This window comes from Phoenix dactylifera, unplaced genomic scaffold (assembly GCF_009389715.1).
Source record: "Phoenix dactylifera cultivar Barhee BC4 unplaced genomic scaffold, palm_55x_up_171113_PBpolish2nd_filt_p 001898F, whole genome shotgun sequence".
Classification (NCBI taxonomy): domain Eukaryota; kingdom Viridiplantae; phylum Streptophyta; class Magnoliopsida; order Arecales; family Arecaceae; genus Phoenix; species Phoenix dactylifera.
The window spans coordinates 1-15,805 of record NW_024069186.1 but is presented as its reverse complement, the minus strand read 5'-3'; the positions used below and the strand labels follow the sequence as shown (position 1 = coordinate 15,805).

General features: G+C 41.7%; 3 protein-coding genes across 3 annotated transcripts; 2 read left to right on the top strand and 1 right to left on the bottom strand.

Moving 5' to 3' along the window:
* The first annotated feature begins 833 nt into the window (after positions 1-833).
* On the top strand, positions 834-1,627 carry LOC103695908 (protein RALF-like 33). The gene has a single exon (XM_008777354.4). It carries the CDS (start codon positions 1,028-1,030, stop codon positions 1,385-1,387), a length of 360 nt encoding a protein of 119 aa, XP_008775576.1. The 5' UTR covers positions 834-1,027; the 3' UTR covers positions 1,388-1,627.
* Positions 1,628-6,779: 5,152 nt separating this feature from the next.
* LOC120109198 (translocator protein homolog) lies at positions 6,780-7,331 on the top strand. Its single transcript, XM_039122943.1, has one exon. It carries the CDS (start codon positions 6,780-6,782, stop codon positions 7,329-7,331), a length of 552 nt encoding a protein of 183 aa, XP_038978871.1.
* A 3,569-nt stretch (positions 7,332-10,900) lies between these two features.
* LOC120109197 (pollen-specific leucine-rich repeat extensin-like protein 3) lies at positions 10,901-13,548 on the bottom strand. The gene has a single exon (XM_039122942.1). The coding sequence runs from the start codon at positions 13,494-13,496 to the stop codon at positions 11,112-11,114; it is 2,385 nt and encodes a 794-aa protein (XP_038978870.1). The 5' UTR covers positions 13,497-13,548; the 3' UTR covers positions 10,901-11,111.
* Positions 13,549-15,805: the final 2,257 nt, after the last annotated feature.

Genomic DNA, 15,805 nt, shown 5'->3' with positions numbered 1-15,805 from the left:
CCTTGTAATTCCCCCACAATACCAATCCCAATTAATCACACTCCAACTCCAAGCCCTTATAATCCCCTCCTCTCTCTCGGGTAGTTCTATATACACCCCCCCTATTGCTCAGGACACCCCCCAAAAACCAAAAAAAAAATACCCAAACTAACCTTTAGTGTAATTACCATATTGCCCTTGAAATTTTCTCAGTACACCCCCCTTCCTCCTTCCTCCTCCTCCCCTCCACCTCCCCGTCCTCCTCCTCCGCCTCCCCCGTCCTCCTCCGCCACCTCCTCTCACTCCTCTTCCCCACCTCCCCGTCCTCCTTCCTCCTCCTCCCCATCCCCCACCTCCCCCCCTCCTCCCCTCCACCTCCCCGTCCTCCCCCTCCACCTCCCCCTCCACCTCCCCGTCCTCCTCCTCCGCCACCTCCCCGTCCTCCTTCCTCCTCCTCCCCATCCCCCACCTCCCCCTCCGCCTCCCCCCGCCTCCCCGTCCTCCTCCTCCGCCTCCCCCCTCCTCCTCCGCCGGCGAGGTGCTCGTTGCTCGGGAGATGGCCGGGGAGGTGCTTGAGGCGAGGTTTTTTGGGCGGAAGGGAGAAGCCGGCGGGTGTTTTGGAAGGGAAGAGCGGGGTGGGGGGGGTTTGGGGGGTGTAGAGAGCAATTTAGGTGAGGGGGTGGGAAGGGTGGGGGGTAATTTAGGAATTTTTAATTTTTTAGGGGTGTCCTTAGCAAATGGGGGGGTGTAGAGAGTAATTAATTTTTTTTTAATTTTTGGGGGGTGTCCTGAGCAATAGGGGGGGTGTATATAGAACCACCCCTCTCTCTCTCTCTCTCTCTCTCTCTCTCTCTCTCTCTCTCTCTCCCCAGACACCCTCTTCCATTCCCCTCTCCCTCTGTTTGCTTGGAGCTAAGGTAAAGAGAGAGATACCAGAAGAAAATAAAAAGACCTTTTTTTCCCCTTCTTCTAAGAGAGAGAGAGAGAGAGAGGGAAGGAGAGGAATTAAAGCAAACACCTCATCTGCATTCCTCGCCACGACCACTCCATGGCGAGACGAGCGGAACTTCCTTTTCTTCTTCTCTCCCTCCTCCTCCTCCTTCTCGTCGCCGGCGCTTCCCACTCCGGCGGCGGAGTAGGGGAAGGCGCGGCGCCCTTGAGCTGGATCCCGGGGCTGTCGACGTGCCAGGGGACCATAGCGGAGTGCCTCGCCGGGGAGGAGTTCGATCTGAGCTCCGACGTGGCCCGCCGCATGCTGGCCACCTCCAACTACATCTCCTACAACGCCCTCAAGCGCAACAACGTCCCCTGCTCCCGCCGCGGCGCCTCCTACTACAACTGCCGCCCCGGCGCCCAGGCCAACCCCTACAACCGCGGCTGCTCTGCCATAACCCGCTGCCGGCGCTAACTCTCTCTCTCCCCCTGTTCTCCGTTCTTCGCTAAAAAAAAAAACTTGAGAGAGAGATTAATTTGGTATGTGATGTTGTTGTTGTTCTCCTCTTCAAAACTATATAAATAATTGATACTGCTTGCTATTGTTGCTGCTGTTGTTGTATTGTCTTTGTAACCATGCTTTATATGCCATCAATGTAAAAAAAAAAAAAAAAAATTGTGAGTGCTAATCTTTCATGATTTTTTTTTTGTTGAACCACCAATGCTCATATTGTGATTTATGTAAGGAAATTATTGTTGAATTTTCTGTTTATAAAACATATGTTTTCTTAGAAATTATGATTAGAGTTATTGGTTGGTATAAATTGGTTTAATGGAATTAAGAGGATTCTTCTACTTTTTTTGGTTTTTGGGTGTCGGTAATGATAATTAAGTAGCTTAATTAAAGTTCATTTGGTAGGGAATTAGAGTGTTGCTGTTGATTTGGGTGGTTGGTCGGCGTCTCTTGTTCTACTTGTCAAAGAAAAAGGAAAAGAGAAGGAAGCATAGGAAGGAAGGAATTAGGAGGCCAAAAGGGGGTAAATAAAATAAAGGGAAAGGAAACGGTAATAAGAGCATCTAAAACTTTGCTGTATAAATTATTAGAGAAGTACTTTTTTATCAGAGTTCTAACGGCTGTGATTCGGTGGGATGGGTGAACTTTAATTCTAACGTCAGTAACCACCCATGTGATGTGCATGGGGGAAACTATAGTAGGGCCTGTTAAAAAGAGAGAGAGAGATAAAAAGAGAAAGAGAGATGAACTCTTCCACGACTTTGAATTCCAATAATGGGTGATGTGGACTGGCTACCTTTTATAAATTTTTATGGTTTTGTTGCTCACTCTCTCTCCTACCTTGATTGGATTTTTATATAGAGTTTTTTTTTTAACAGGGTTACCCTTCTAAATATCAATTTTTTACAAATATTTTTTCAAAATTAATATTAATATATATATATTCTTGTAGAATAATTATTTTGCTATTCTATTTTTTTTATTCTTATTTTTGCATATATATCTGTGCCATCTAACGCTGTTAAAAAATTAACGGTTTCAAATTAAAATAACTTAAATATCCTTAAATGGCAGATGTGTAAAAATAAATACGGTCCGTGCGCCGTTTTTCTTCTCTACCATGATTTATACGACAATTGTGATGGGGGACAAAAACAAAATTTCAAAATTTTATTTTATTTTTAATTAAAATAAATATGATTTTTATTAACGGTGTTAGAAGAACAGTTATATTAGGAGTATTTGTGCAAAAATAGTATTTTATAAGAATACAAAAATAAATATAAATTTTAAGAAAGTATTTATGTAAATTTGAATTTTTAATAGGGTATTCATGTGAAAAAAAAATCTTTTTATATATTATTAACCATTCACGAGTGATTTCTTTTGACTTCCCCAAGTTGGCCCTCTTTTTAAGATGGTGTGTAAGTGAGTGGAAACTGTTTGAAATAGTTTGCACATGAAGATTGGTTTTAAGTATTACCCAAAGATGATACTAATATTTAGATTGCAATGTAGGATAGAGAAGACTTTGATGGTGTATAAGATTTGATTTTAACACCAAACCATTCTACTTGGGAAGGGGACAAGGATTCAATTACTGTTGGAGTCAGCCTCGAGGGTTGGGGTGCATGGGGATTAGCCCCTCTCGATCTTAAAAAAAAATATATATATATACATAGATGCAGATATCGTTACTGTAAATAACTAGGAGATCAAGATGCCTTTGGATCATGAACCACTATACATTCTTCATCTATGGTAAGTAATCTATAATCACTTCCTCAACTACTATCTCAATATTTGTCGACAATTCATTACATCTTGTTATAATATGATAAATAAAAAAATGCTTATGATTTTAAATTGAAGAATTCATGCTTTCCTAATGTTACAAGATAGATGTAAAAAAACAAAAAACTAACTCATGTCATTTTAACTCAAATTAATTGAAACTATCAAGAACTTATATGGGGCTAGGGCAATTACCCATGGAGGAAAGCTACAATGATAGAGACTCGACACCAGTCGGGAAATCATCGAGTAATTAGAGCTTGAGAAAGTAAATGCTCTCTTCATTTTAAGATTTCCTCTTTTTCTGAATGGTTGCTGCGACATCGTTTTCAATTTCCTATAATTCAAACCTTATTAGTCCACTTAGAGCTTTTATTTCTGTCTTTATTAGCTTGTTTCTACCTCAAATCACAACAAGGGGAGTTGCAATACACTAATCCATTGGTACCCACCCACTCTTGTACAAATTCCTTTGCAATGGAAGATGGTGTCTAATAAGAAAATATTAATATCACAGTTATGAACTTTGAAATAAACTACTTCTAGAACGGCCTTTAATTAAAAAAAAAAAAACTTTTTGTTTATATTTCTCATGCCTCTTCTCAAAATGTTTCTTATCTGATTTCTATGGATTTCCAACAAGTACCAGCCATAGCCAGCTGGAGTTTTGGCAGGACATTGATATCCTGCAATTTAAGATTACAACTTGCATTGTGGGTAGGAGTGTTTCAAACCTAAAACACCCAAGTTCTGTAATTAAATAATGTCCATGTGCTATGAGACCTTAATGGCAGGAAGATTCCTATGAAAAAAAAGTGGATGGCTGTCACATATATAAATATTTATATGATGAGGCTCCTTTTGGGCTCTAATGTTTCCATTCAAACCTAAAGAACAAGCATATCTCTTTGTAGGAGTTCGACATTGGAATCAAGCAAGAATTCAATAATGCATGATCTCATATTTCCCCATGTAACAGACCCATTCCATAACTGCTGGCCATTATTTACCCAGTTCAGCCAGGAGTGCATCAAGCCACTGTTCACCATTTCTTTATTTCCCTGAGCCGCTATATCATTCATCGATATGGAACCTTTATCTTTCGATATAGATTTGATCGAATCTAAGTGAAGATCCATTCGAGTATAGTCAAATCTATCCCTCTCCCTCATGAAACTGAGAGACAGGCTACCTGTGATCACCAATCAATTTAGGAATATGAAAGAGAATCCATCCACAGAATAGTCCAAAAGATGGCAGGAGACAATTAATTGGATTGATCTTTTTGGTCTGTGGTCCTCCTTCCAAGAGATGGCCCTTTTGGTAGGGCATTGCAAGGAACTTAGTTACCCAGCAGTCTCAGGGCCACTTCTCCTGAATCATAGAAGGCCACATGCAGTCTTTTAACACTACGGGATAAGCTGAACCATGAGGTTCAGTTGCAGTTTGATTCAGAGCATTAAATATGATTACTTCAGATACAAAAATCTGAGCTATATTTCTGTTGGTATGCTTTAGATGTTCTTAGATCCTGACACAAATGGATTCAGATGTCTAGATTTCATATTTGAACTCATGATCAAGATCGAGTTCGAGCCAGCATTACCCACTCGATTGAAAAGCCGGAAATATAATTGAAAGATAGGGCACAACTGTCAGAAGAAGGCTTCTCACTGAAGGATTAGCCAAAATTTTATATCTACATAATTCATTTCTTCTAATATAACCTGTAACAACCTAAAACCTCACCCAAAATGGCTAGCCGGAAGGTATTATTTGGGTTTCTTGATCCGGTATAAGTACCCAAGATTTACCCGGCGAATAACCGATGTGGGACTAAACACACGTCCGCACGGGTCCTCACATACTCCCTCCGTTCAAGTCCCGACGTCCTCGTCAGACTAAGTATTGAAATCTATTCAAATCTAATCACAAACACCACGATTGGCCCGTGGTCAGCCTCAATGGATCCGAGCTGCAGTGTCCCCTAGTCCACATAGGTTATGGGCCGGGTCCGTTCTGATACCATTTGTAACAACTCAAGACCTTACCCAAAATGGCTAGCCGGAAGGTATTATTTGAATATCTTGATTCTGTATAAATACGCAAGATCTACCCAGCGAATAATCGATGTGAGACTAAACACACACCCGCACATAACCACATATTTACTGAGTAGTATCTGACACATATTTACTGAGTAGTAACTGAACCTTTAAGATCTTGTTTCATAATGAACATGTTCATTAGTATATCCATATCTTGATGAAAGCTCTTGTTCGTGGTGGTGAATAATTAATAAAACTTCTATCCATTGGCAAAAGCTCACATCATTAGCACAAATGTGACCCCAACTTTCTGTGTTAGCAGTGCTCAATTTTTTTTTTTTTTTGATCTTTCCTTCTCCTCTAAGCAGTAGCTTAGAAGTCTCAAAGTTGTATGCAAGCTAAGAAGGGCATCTAAGTGTCACGTCCATGAAACCACTTTTTGCATTACATGGCTTTGCCATGTTTAATAGATGAACCGATCCAGCAATCAGTTTCCATGTACCTTTCTTTGTGTATATTGCCTGATAAGTGATAAGAACAAAGTGAATCCGGTTCATTTCTCACCAGCCCAACTCAATTGCAAAGAAGGAACCCACCAATCACCAGAGGATTCTCAACCATGCTACTTTTGCATCATAGAATTCTATACCATCATGGATATTCACCATGTCATCTATTGCAGAGATGGACGGTTTTTCTTCATCGCCACTATAACAACCCAGAACCTCACCCAAAATGGCTAGCCGGAAGTTATTATTTAGATTTCTTGATCTTGTATAAATACCCAAGATCTACCCAGCGAATAACCGATGTGGGACTAAACACACGCCCGCACGGATCCTCACATACTCCCCCCGTTCAAGCCCTGACGTCCTCGTCAGGCCAAGGGTTCATATCTATTCAAATCTAATCACAAACACCACGATTGGCCCGTGGTCAGCCCCAATGGATCTGTGCTGCAGTGTCTCCTAGTTCATATAGGTTATGGGCTGGATCCGCTCTGATACCATTTGTAACAACCCAGAACCTCACCCAAAATGGCTAGCCGGAAGTTATTATTTGGGTTCCTTGATCCTGTATAAATATCCAAGATCTACCCAGCGAATAACCGATGTGGGACTAAACGCACGCCCGCACGGGTCCTCACAGCCACAATGTACCATGCATCACACTAACGGTACCTTATCATACTCTAGATATGGTGGCTACCTATGAGAATATAAATTTTTTTAGTGCAAAAATTATACCGTAGAGAATTTGAACTCGATAAGATTGTCCCATTAATTTATACAATCTAGACACCCGACTTGGACCAAATCCATCCATGCATCGCTGGCAACCCACTCCTACACGTGCTACGCCTCTCCGAACCCATATTGCCCCTTGTTCTTACATGTGTCATCCCCAGAGTAACACTAGCTCCTTTATAACATGGCCTCGATGACCTTTTCCTCCACTTCTCCCCTTCTCTCCTTTTTCACCACCTCCCCTCCCTCCTTTCCTTCTCTCCTATGGCCTCCCAAAGCTTGAAACACCGGCCCAAAGATGAACGCACCACTACCACCACCAACACCACCACTATGAAGAATAAAAAGGCCAAGAAGCTGGCCATGGCCAAGCAAGGCCTCCGCTCACTCGCCATCGCCATCGCCGTCCCTTTCATCCTCACGGCCCTCACCACCTACATCTCCGGCACCGCTGCCTCCACCGTCTCGAAGCCCTTCTGGCACCTGCCAATGTGGGCCTTCCACCTTGCCTCCATCTCCACCTCATGCCTCATGGGCCTCTCAGCCTGGCTTGTTTGGGCTGAAGGTGGCTTCCACCGCCAGCCCACCACCCTGCCCCTCTTCGTGGCTCAGCTCTTATTGGGCCTCTTCTGGGGCCCTCTTGTTTTTCGGCTCGGCGCCACTAGGATGGGTCTGGCGGTCTGCATCACCCTCTTCGCCACTCTCTTTGCTTGCTCTCAGAGCTTCCACCGGGTGAATCCAATTGCTGGCGATCTCGTCAAGCCATGTCTTGCTTGGGTCTCCTTCCTTGCAATGTTCAATTATAAGCTTATATAAAGTTTGCCTTTGTGTACACTTTTTTTTGAATCTCCTATACAAAGTTTTCTTAGCTGATTAAAATGTATTTTATGTTGGTGTTAATTCTATGTCTGCTACATTTCCTTCATTAATTGTAATTAGAGAACTTATAATGTGCACGAGAAATTGCGTCGAGTGTAGTTATTCACTCTTAATTTATTCAAACAGTCATTTTATGACATGCTGATCCAAAATTTAGACTCATGCTTTAATGATGGTGGGTATGCACCTCGACAAAATTGGATGCATGTAAATTTAAAGTTAAATCTTACAAAAAGTAAAAACGTGGTTTGGCCATTATAACTATGTCCAAATTTGAAGGAGATAGATGGAATTGGAGATAATTCTCTAAGACCAGATTTTTTTTAATAAAAAAGAAAGGGAGGGTAAAGGAAGGGAGTGACGCCAAATTTTTTTCTTTTTTTTTTTCTGAGAAAGGGAGCTCGATACGCCGGCACTTTAATTATCATAATGTTTTGGACTATAGTGCAAAATAACCTAACAGGCACTTCACTGGCCGAGGAAGTCCTTTTATGTACAATTAGCAAAGATTATCCTGATATTTAGTGAAAGTAGATAGCAAGAACTATAGATAAATAACAAGATGACGAGCCTCGTAAGTTGTTATTTTGATGCTTACATATTTAAATATGATGCCAAAGATTAAAAATTAGCATCTTCGGATAATTATTATATGCAAGTTCTTATTGGGATGAGCAAGAAATTATTATATCTTTGTGTAACCTATTTCTATGTTTTAATCACTTCTGCGAAACTGCTACATGATAGTAGAAATTCAAGAGCATAATAGATGAATAGAGTGGGTGTAATGTAGTAAAACCAGCATTGCCTTCAGCCCAAAAGCCTGACTTGCATGAACCCAAGTTGTAGTGATTTCTGTACCTCCTTTCCTTCTATTTGTTATCTGAATTCCCATCTTTAATTCTTTTCTTTGAAGGAAGAGATCATCTTTGATCTCTCAAGTTGATCCTTCTTTTCTGTTTTCTCAATTGTGCCCACAAATTAAGTACTTACATGATTTGACAAATGTTGGGCACGTTTCTATGTGGTCTATAAGGTTTAGTTGTTGAATGACTTTGGATGATAGACAACTATCCACTAAATATAGTTACGAGATAGTTTTCTTGATGAAAAGAAACTAGCGAACGATGTTTTGGTTATCTGATAAGGGTCTCTAGCCTAGTTTTTTTTTTTTTTTAAGCTTGTGATATCCATTGGTTTTATGGCTTTTGCGGAGGCATAGGTTAGAACACTCCTTCACCTTCAAGTTTTTTTGGATAAACTCTAATCAAAATACTTAAACAATTATGGCAGGAGGTACGCATTACCAATACTACCGCTGCAAAATATTATTTTGGTTGAGATAGTTTCATACGGCCAATATCTCTTAAAATAGACCTCCCAATAGAAAGCTCAGAAAAGCAAGATCTGGGTTATAAGACTTTGCATCAACCAAATAGTGGACCCAAATGATGAGGACAACATTGTTTCATCAGCCACTTTTATAAAAGATAAATTGGTTCCTAGCAAAAAAAAAAGAAGATAATTTGGTGGTAGAACACAACTAATGCCACGCTTATTCCAAATTATTCCTCTTGCTGCCCAGTGTAACTCTGAACTGTGCCAGATTAATATGCAGCTTCATCATCCTCTCTTCTGAAGCATTTAGCTGTGATCATATTATGCCCCTCTACAAGATTATGATGATGTGGTGAGATTTCATGAGATAAAAGGAAAATATATAAAGCTTAGAACTGCTATTGCAGTTCTGTCAAGTTAAGCATGAAGAACCTGCAGAAGGATCCATGTTCACACACAAATAGGCCCACATCCACCATGACATCTTAAAGCAGCACTATAATTTAAAAAAATTACTCGCCATTTAGGGCATGACTGAAGTATATGTCTTCCCTATGGACTCGGTATGATGGTGGTCCCAAGGATCCCTAAGCTGAAGAATTAATTGGATGAAAGCTCGATACTTCTCACCTACTCAAATGAGATTGAAAACTACCATTCTGCCGAATCAGAAAAGGTTTCGAAGAGCGCAGAAGGTCAGTTCGGTGGTAAGATCTCAAGAAGAGGTTCATGGGTAACTTTGGAGTTTGAGAAATAAGAGCAACCACAGTTGTACCAAATCAGTATGTTGGAAATATCCATAGAAAGTAGAACATGAAGCATTTTGCAGTAATCATCAGCAACATCCAATTGAAGACCAAAGCATATGAAACAAACATTGACACAATGAGCAGCAGGCACCAAAGCAGCAAGGAGATAAGAATTGAAGGGAAGCAAGTATACAGAAAGAAAGAGTGGGGAAATCAACAAGGCATTGGCAGAAATAGTATTTTGCATGCAAATAAAAAGTCATATAAAGCAGCAAAAAAAAGAAAGAAAGAAAAATCACCGGAACAAATTCTTCTTGCGAATTCTCTTTCACTGTATCTTAGGGAATTTTCAGAATTTACTGTCTCATTCTGTCATTATTTTCCACAGTAAGCATCCACATCAACCATGATACTCGGAACAAAACCAATATGTGAACCACCACCAGAGGAGATCAAGGAGAAACTGCAAGAATGTTCTCACGTAGAATGACCATCTAACTGTTGGTGATCAGTGGCAGCAGCAGTGACAAGCAATCCTTTGATACCCCGGACATGTTAACATATGTATGTGTGAGTAGAAGAGACGAAAATAAGAAGATAAAGAATTTGAGAGAAATGTAGAACTAGCATGGAAATTGCACCAATTAAGGACAGTGATGAAGAAGTCATTAAGATGATACAAAGATAGCTCCTACTAGGAAAGGCATCCAAATTGCTAGAGGGTCTCCAGAAAAAGGGAAAGGAAAACCTCAGCTAGCTAACATATAAATGAAAGCTATGAGAAAACACTAGAAAAAACTTCGAATAATAACACCAAAGTTTGCACTTAATAAAAACTTGGAGAGTAAGGTATTATAAAGTCCACAGCAAATAGTTCAGACAATGCTTATAGATCAGTTAAATTCTGATCACATGCATTCCCAGATAATAGAAATAAAAATTCCCAAGGAAAGTTGTGATTATAAGTGCTTTGGTTTATGATGCATCTACTGAGATGAAAACCCCATTAACTAGTGTTAGCCAGTATTTCTCGGTCTCGGCATAGACACATCTTTGCCAAAGTTCTAGAAAAGTAACTTCTCGTTAGTCATCTGAACTTCGACGAGAACATAACCCTTGACCAGCTAGCTGGTAGTAATGTAACATTGGTATGTGCAATATCATGCGATTATCTTAGTCACGCTCGAAGTGCTCGCATCATTCTATTTGCTTCCCTTCCCATTAATTGCTACCCTCAATGACCTCATATGAAGCATAAAAATTACTTGTGCTGTCATCAATCTATTATTCGAAAAGCACACTATAAATGCATGCATGACAAAATAAAGTTTATGTAAACTAACTAGGGAGGAATGGTTCTAAAATAAGTCTTCCCTAAAAAAAAATCAGTAGAATTCACAATCACATATTTTTCCAGAGTAAATATGAACATTTAAATAAGATTCATTTAACAAAGAAATGATAGATTTACAAGTTGTTGCCTTGCCCTGCCCCCTCCTTTGAATGGCCATATATAAAAAAGTAAAAACCAAGTGCTCCGTTATAATATGACAAATTGTGGGAGATTGCTTTCTCGTAACAATTTGCTAAGAGAAGTTGTGGTTCTCAGAGAACAGAGGGCTAACTAAATCTAGTTATAGCCTGCGTAGATTGGTGGAGGCGGTGATGCATAGCTTGTTCCACTAATTGGTGGAAGGATGAAGTCATCTTGAGGCGGTGGAGGAGATGAAATTGGTGGTGGTGGAGGTGAGGAGACTGGTGCAGGAGGAGAGAAGACAGGTGGTGGTGGGGAGAAGATAGGTGATGGTGGTGGAGAAGCAACTGGTGGTGGGGGTGAATGCATCGGTGGTGGAGGAGATGCTAGTGGCGGCGGTGGTGAGTGGATCGGAGGTGGGGGAGAATGGACCACTGGTGGGGGTGGTGAGTGAACTGGAGGAGGTGGTGAGAAGATAGGTGGCGGTGGTGACTGGATTGGAGGTGGGGGAGAATGGACCACTGGTGGGGGTGGTGAGTGAACTGGAGGGGGTGGTGAGAAGATAGGTGGCGGTGGTGACTGGATTGGAGGTGGGGGAGAATGGACCACTGGTGGGGGTGGTGAGTGAATTGGAGGGGGTGGTGAGAAGATGGGTGGCGGTGGTGAGTGGACAGGTGGAGGTGGTGATTGGACAGGTGGAGGTGGTGGTGATTGGACAACAATTGGTGGGGGTGGTGAACTCATTGGAGGAGGTGGGGAAGGGACATTAGGTGGGGGTGGTGAGTTCATCGGAGGAGGTGGTGAGAAGATTGGAGGAGGTGGAGACTGGGCTATTGGAGAGGGTGCTGAGTGTACTGGAGGAGGTTGGGAATACACTGGTAGTGGTGGTGAGCTTATTGGTGTTGGAGGGGGAAGAGATTGAGTCGGCGGTGGTGGTGAGTGAACACGTGTATCAGGTGCCTCCGTGGATTGTGGTGGTGGTGGTGAGAACACCAAAGGCGGTGGCGGAGGAGAATGCAATGGAGCTATAGGAGTGTCACTTGGTGATGGAGGTGGAGGTGAGTGCACTGGAGATGGTGAGGGTGGTGATTGAACTGGTGGTGGGAAGTATACTGGGGGGACAACTATTTCCTTTTCTTGTGGAGGTGGAGGTGAGTGCACTGTTGTTGGAGATGGTGGAGGTGATGACTGAACTGGTGGTGGTGAATGAACAGATGGATGTGTTGGTGTCATTGGCTTTGGAGCCGATGGCTTCACTGGCTTCGGAGATGGCGATGGCTTCACAGGCTTCGGAGATGGAGATGGCTTCGTCGGCTTCGGAGATGGTGATGGCTTTGAGGGGATGCTGGGAGAAGCTCTACACTTAAATCGGTTACAATCCACTGGACGATTCACAATTGGTGCACACATCCTTGCAGATTTTTGCTTTGGCCTCTTTGGAAGGCAATTGTTGATGTCGTCAAACACAATATCCGATCTTGCTCCTGGCATGCACTCCTTAGCCTCACCTTTGAAAAAATTATATGAGAACGTAAGGTTGATGAGGCTTGGTAGTCGACAAAGACTCTCTGGTACGATGCCAGTGAGGATGTTGTGCGAAAAATCTAATGCCTCAACTTTGGTCAACCCGACAAAGCTCTTGGGCAACACTCCAATTAATGAGTTCCAGCTAGCATCGAACACTGTTGCATTGCCCAATGATCCAATCTCCCATGGTAAGCAGCCAACCAGCCCATTATTCATCAAGACTATTTCATTGAGGGTAGCTCCCATTCTTCCAACACTAGTTGGAATACACCCTCCAAGCTTGTTGTTGGCGAGGACGATGACGGAGGCTGTCGAGTTACCGAAGTTTTCAGGGATATGGGAGTTGAAACGGTTGTCATTGAGGAAGATGGCATCGAGCTCCTTATCGAAGAGCTCTGATGGGATGGGGCCCTCAAAGTCATTGAACCTAAGATCAAGGTACTTGAGATTGGGTAGGCCAATGACAACCATGGGGAAGGACCCGACAAAGCGATTGTTGCTTACATCGAGCTCGTGGAGGAGAGCGAGGCGGGAGAAGCTCTTTGGGATGACGCCACAGAAACGGTTGGAGTTGATATGGAAGATGGCAATGTCATTGAGGAGGCCAAGCTCGACAGGAAGATAGCCAGCAATGTCGGCACCATTGAGGTCGACACCAGCGACAACGGTGACATTAGGATCATCAAGGGCCTTGGAGCAGAAGACACCATTATAGGTGCACACTTCGGGGCCGACCCAATTGCCGGTGAAATTGAGGGGGTCAGAGTAGATGGCTTTCTTCCATGCTTGGAGGGCGATGTAGGCGCGGCGAAGGCGAGGGTTGGCAATGCGGACGCCAATCTTGATGTCAAATTCGAAATCGTCAGGGAGGTCCCCATTCTCTCGAAGAGTAAGTAGCTGGCGATGAGCGATGAAGGCTGCTTCGGCATCGGAGAGGGCTGATGATGAAAAGATAAGGGATGAGGAGAAAAGGAGGAGGAAGAGGAAGGGTAGGGAGCGGCCTAAGGCCTCCATATTGGGTAGTTTGAGGAGTGACACCACCCTTGGAGAACCCAAGGCTGCTTAAAGGGAATGGAGATTGGAGAGGAGAGGCAGGTTGTTATAGAAGGAAAAACAAGGGATGTTTGCGGATGGTTGGCCTCGTTTGGAGGTGGAGTTAGTTTTCTTTAGTTGGTTTGATATGGTAGGTTGAAATGGACCGCTTGCAAGTGACCAACGTGAGAAACGGATACATAGCAATTCCCACGGAGTGTAATGGATGGGCAAAAATGAATAAGCTTGAACGGGCTTGCACCACTTTCGGACCCCATAGGTTGGCCTCCACTTTATCTCAACTTGTCTGGCTTAGTCTAATAGATGTCGTAGGTAGAACACAGACCTCAAGAAATATTATATTTTATTTTATTTAAAGAGATTTTATTTTATTTTATTTTATTTTAGACCAGTGTTGGAAAAAGATTGAAAAGCTGCAAGTTTTTTTTAAAGGTGACATGGTTATTTGTTTCAATCATACTCACAAAACCCAGCATGCATGCCTATTGTTCTTCACCACCCAGAACTTATGGAGGGTTAGGGCCTGTTATTTCAACCATGGAAAGCTCTTAGCATCAGCAACTAACATGTGGTAGGGTTGGTGAAACAAATTCCCAAGAAAATACCTAGTTTATATTTCATAAAGATCCATCCTCCAATCAATCAAGAGTGCTGCAATATTTTGTCTATGCAGTCCCTTAAATAACCATTGCATGATTGGTCTATGTAAACTGCGCTTTTTATTCACAATTCCAACAATATAGGAGATTAAAAAGCTTATCAAATTGCAAGAGATACAAATATGATATTTTTGGCCAACGAATTGGATCAGCGGCTATTTGTCATAAAAATAGAAAGAAAGAAAATCCGGCATGCTAACCATTTTATTTAATGATGCATAATTGCACATAGGAGCACATAGATTAGCTAATATCAGTTGATATTTATCATGTTGATTTCAGATCCATGGAGATGAGGATCTGGCTTCATGTGCCAAGCATGAGAGACCCTCATGGTGGTGCATGCAACCAATAATAGCTGCCAATTTTCTGAGCTCCATTCATTAAGCATGTATCTCGGTGCACCATCGTAGGAACTAAAGGCCGTCGTTGGCTGCATGCATGGCCATGCTGTTGAATGCAGTGTAGGCAAAAATTTCTCCTCGTGAAGTGTTTATAGTATGCGATCAAAACAAAGTGAAAGACTTATAATGACTTATTGCTTGTGGCGTGAAATGGGAGAATCCATCTCCATGTTATATAGGTGCTAGGATTGAAGCACCGCTCATATTATGAATCTCACAATATGACTTAGAAACTCGTGTTGTTTCATACCATTAAAATGATCCTATGTTTGCTGGACTTGCTTTAATTTGTTCCCACTTTGAGCATGACATAAGATCATAATCAAATTCATGAAGTAATTGGCATGTCTAATCTAGATCAGGTTCATCATTATGTTTGTTGCTAGAGTTTAATCAGGATTAATTGGAACTTAGATTAGGTAAAAGCTAACATTACGATGTTGTTGGTCGTAGAAGATATGCCACTCTTCAAATTTCAACTCAATGTCATGTTTTAACATTAAAATCTGATAATACCTTTTGCAATTAGAGTTATGTTATAAAAAAATATTACAATTCCCTCGTTTATAAAAAAAAAAACATAGCATACTTAAGTTCTTTTGAAAACAAATTAAAAATATTATAAAGATATTTGAATTTCGACAAAATTAGAGTTTTTAGAATTAAAAATTTAATCACTTTTATACACTGACTGAGTTGGGGGGGGGGGGGGGGGGGGGGTGGAGAGAGAGAGAGATTATTGTCCTCAAATCAATTGTGGGGTTGGGGGTGTATCTTTTGTGTGAGAAGGATTCACCTTCCTTCACGCGTATCTGCTTTTGGATCATATAGTAGTCACTTTGAGATCCATGCAGATGGATGAATAAAAATGTTCGGAGTGCTTGAAGATCTGTGCAATGTGTGATCCAATAGTCCACGTCATGAACCAAGATCGATCATTCTTTTCACACCCTCAATTTAGATAGAGAATTCGGATTTTGTTTTTCTATTTATGATAGAGACATAGGGTATATTTGGTTGGGGGTAGTTAGACTCTAAAATTGAAATGTTAATGAGTGACTCCCATTCTAATCATTTGTTTTAGGGATTCTAAATTTCATTTCGATTCTAGAGAAAAATGGCAATACCCCAATCCTCCAAAATCTAATCCCTACTCTTTTGTTGTATTCACATCCCATCCCTATTCCGATCCGGTCACGAGTCAAAT

Excerpts from the sequence above, each read along its gene's own strand:
- LOC103695908 (XM_008777354.4), top strand. The coding sequence starts at position 1,028 with ATGGCGAGACGAGCGGAACTTCCTTTTCTTCTTCTCTCCCTCCTCCTC.
- LOC120109198 (XM_039122943.1), top strand. The coding sequence starts at position 6,780 with ATGGCCTCCCAAAGCTTGAAACACCGGCCCAAAGATGAACGCACCACT.
- LOC120109197 (XM_039122942.1), bottom strand. The coding sequence starts at position 13,496 with ATGGAGGCCTTAGGCCGCTCCCTACCCTTCCTCTTCCTCCTCCTTTTC.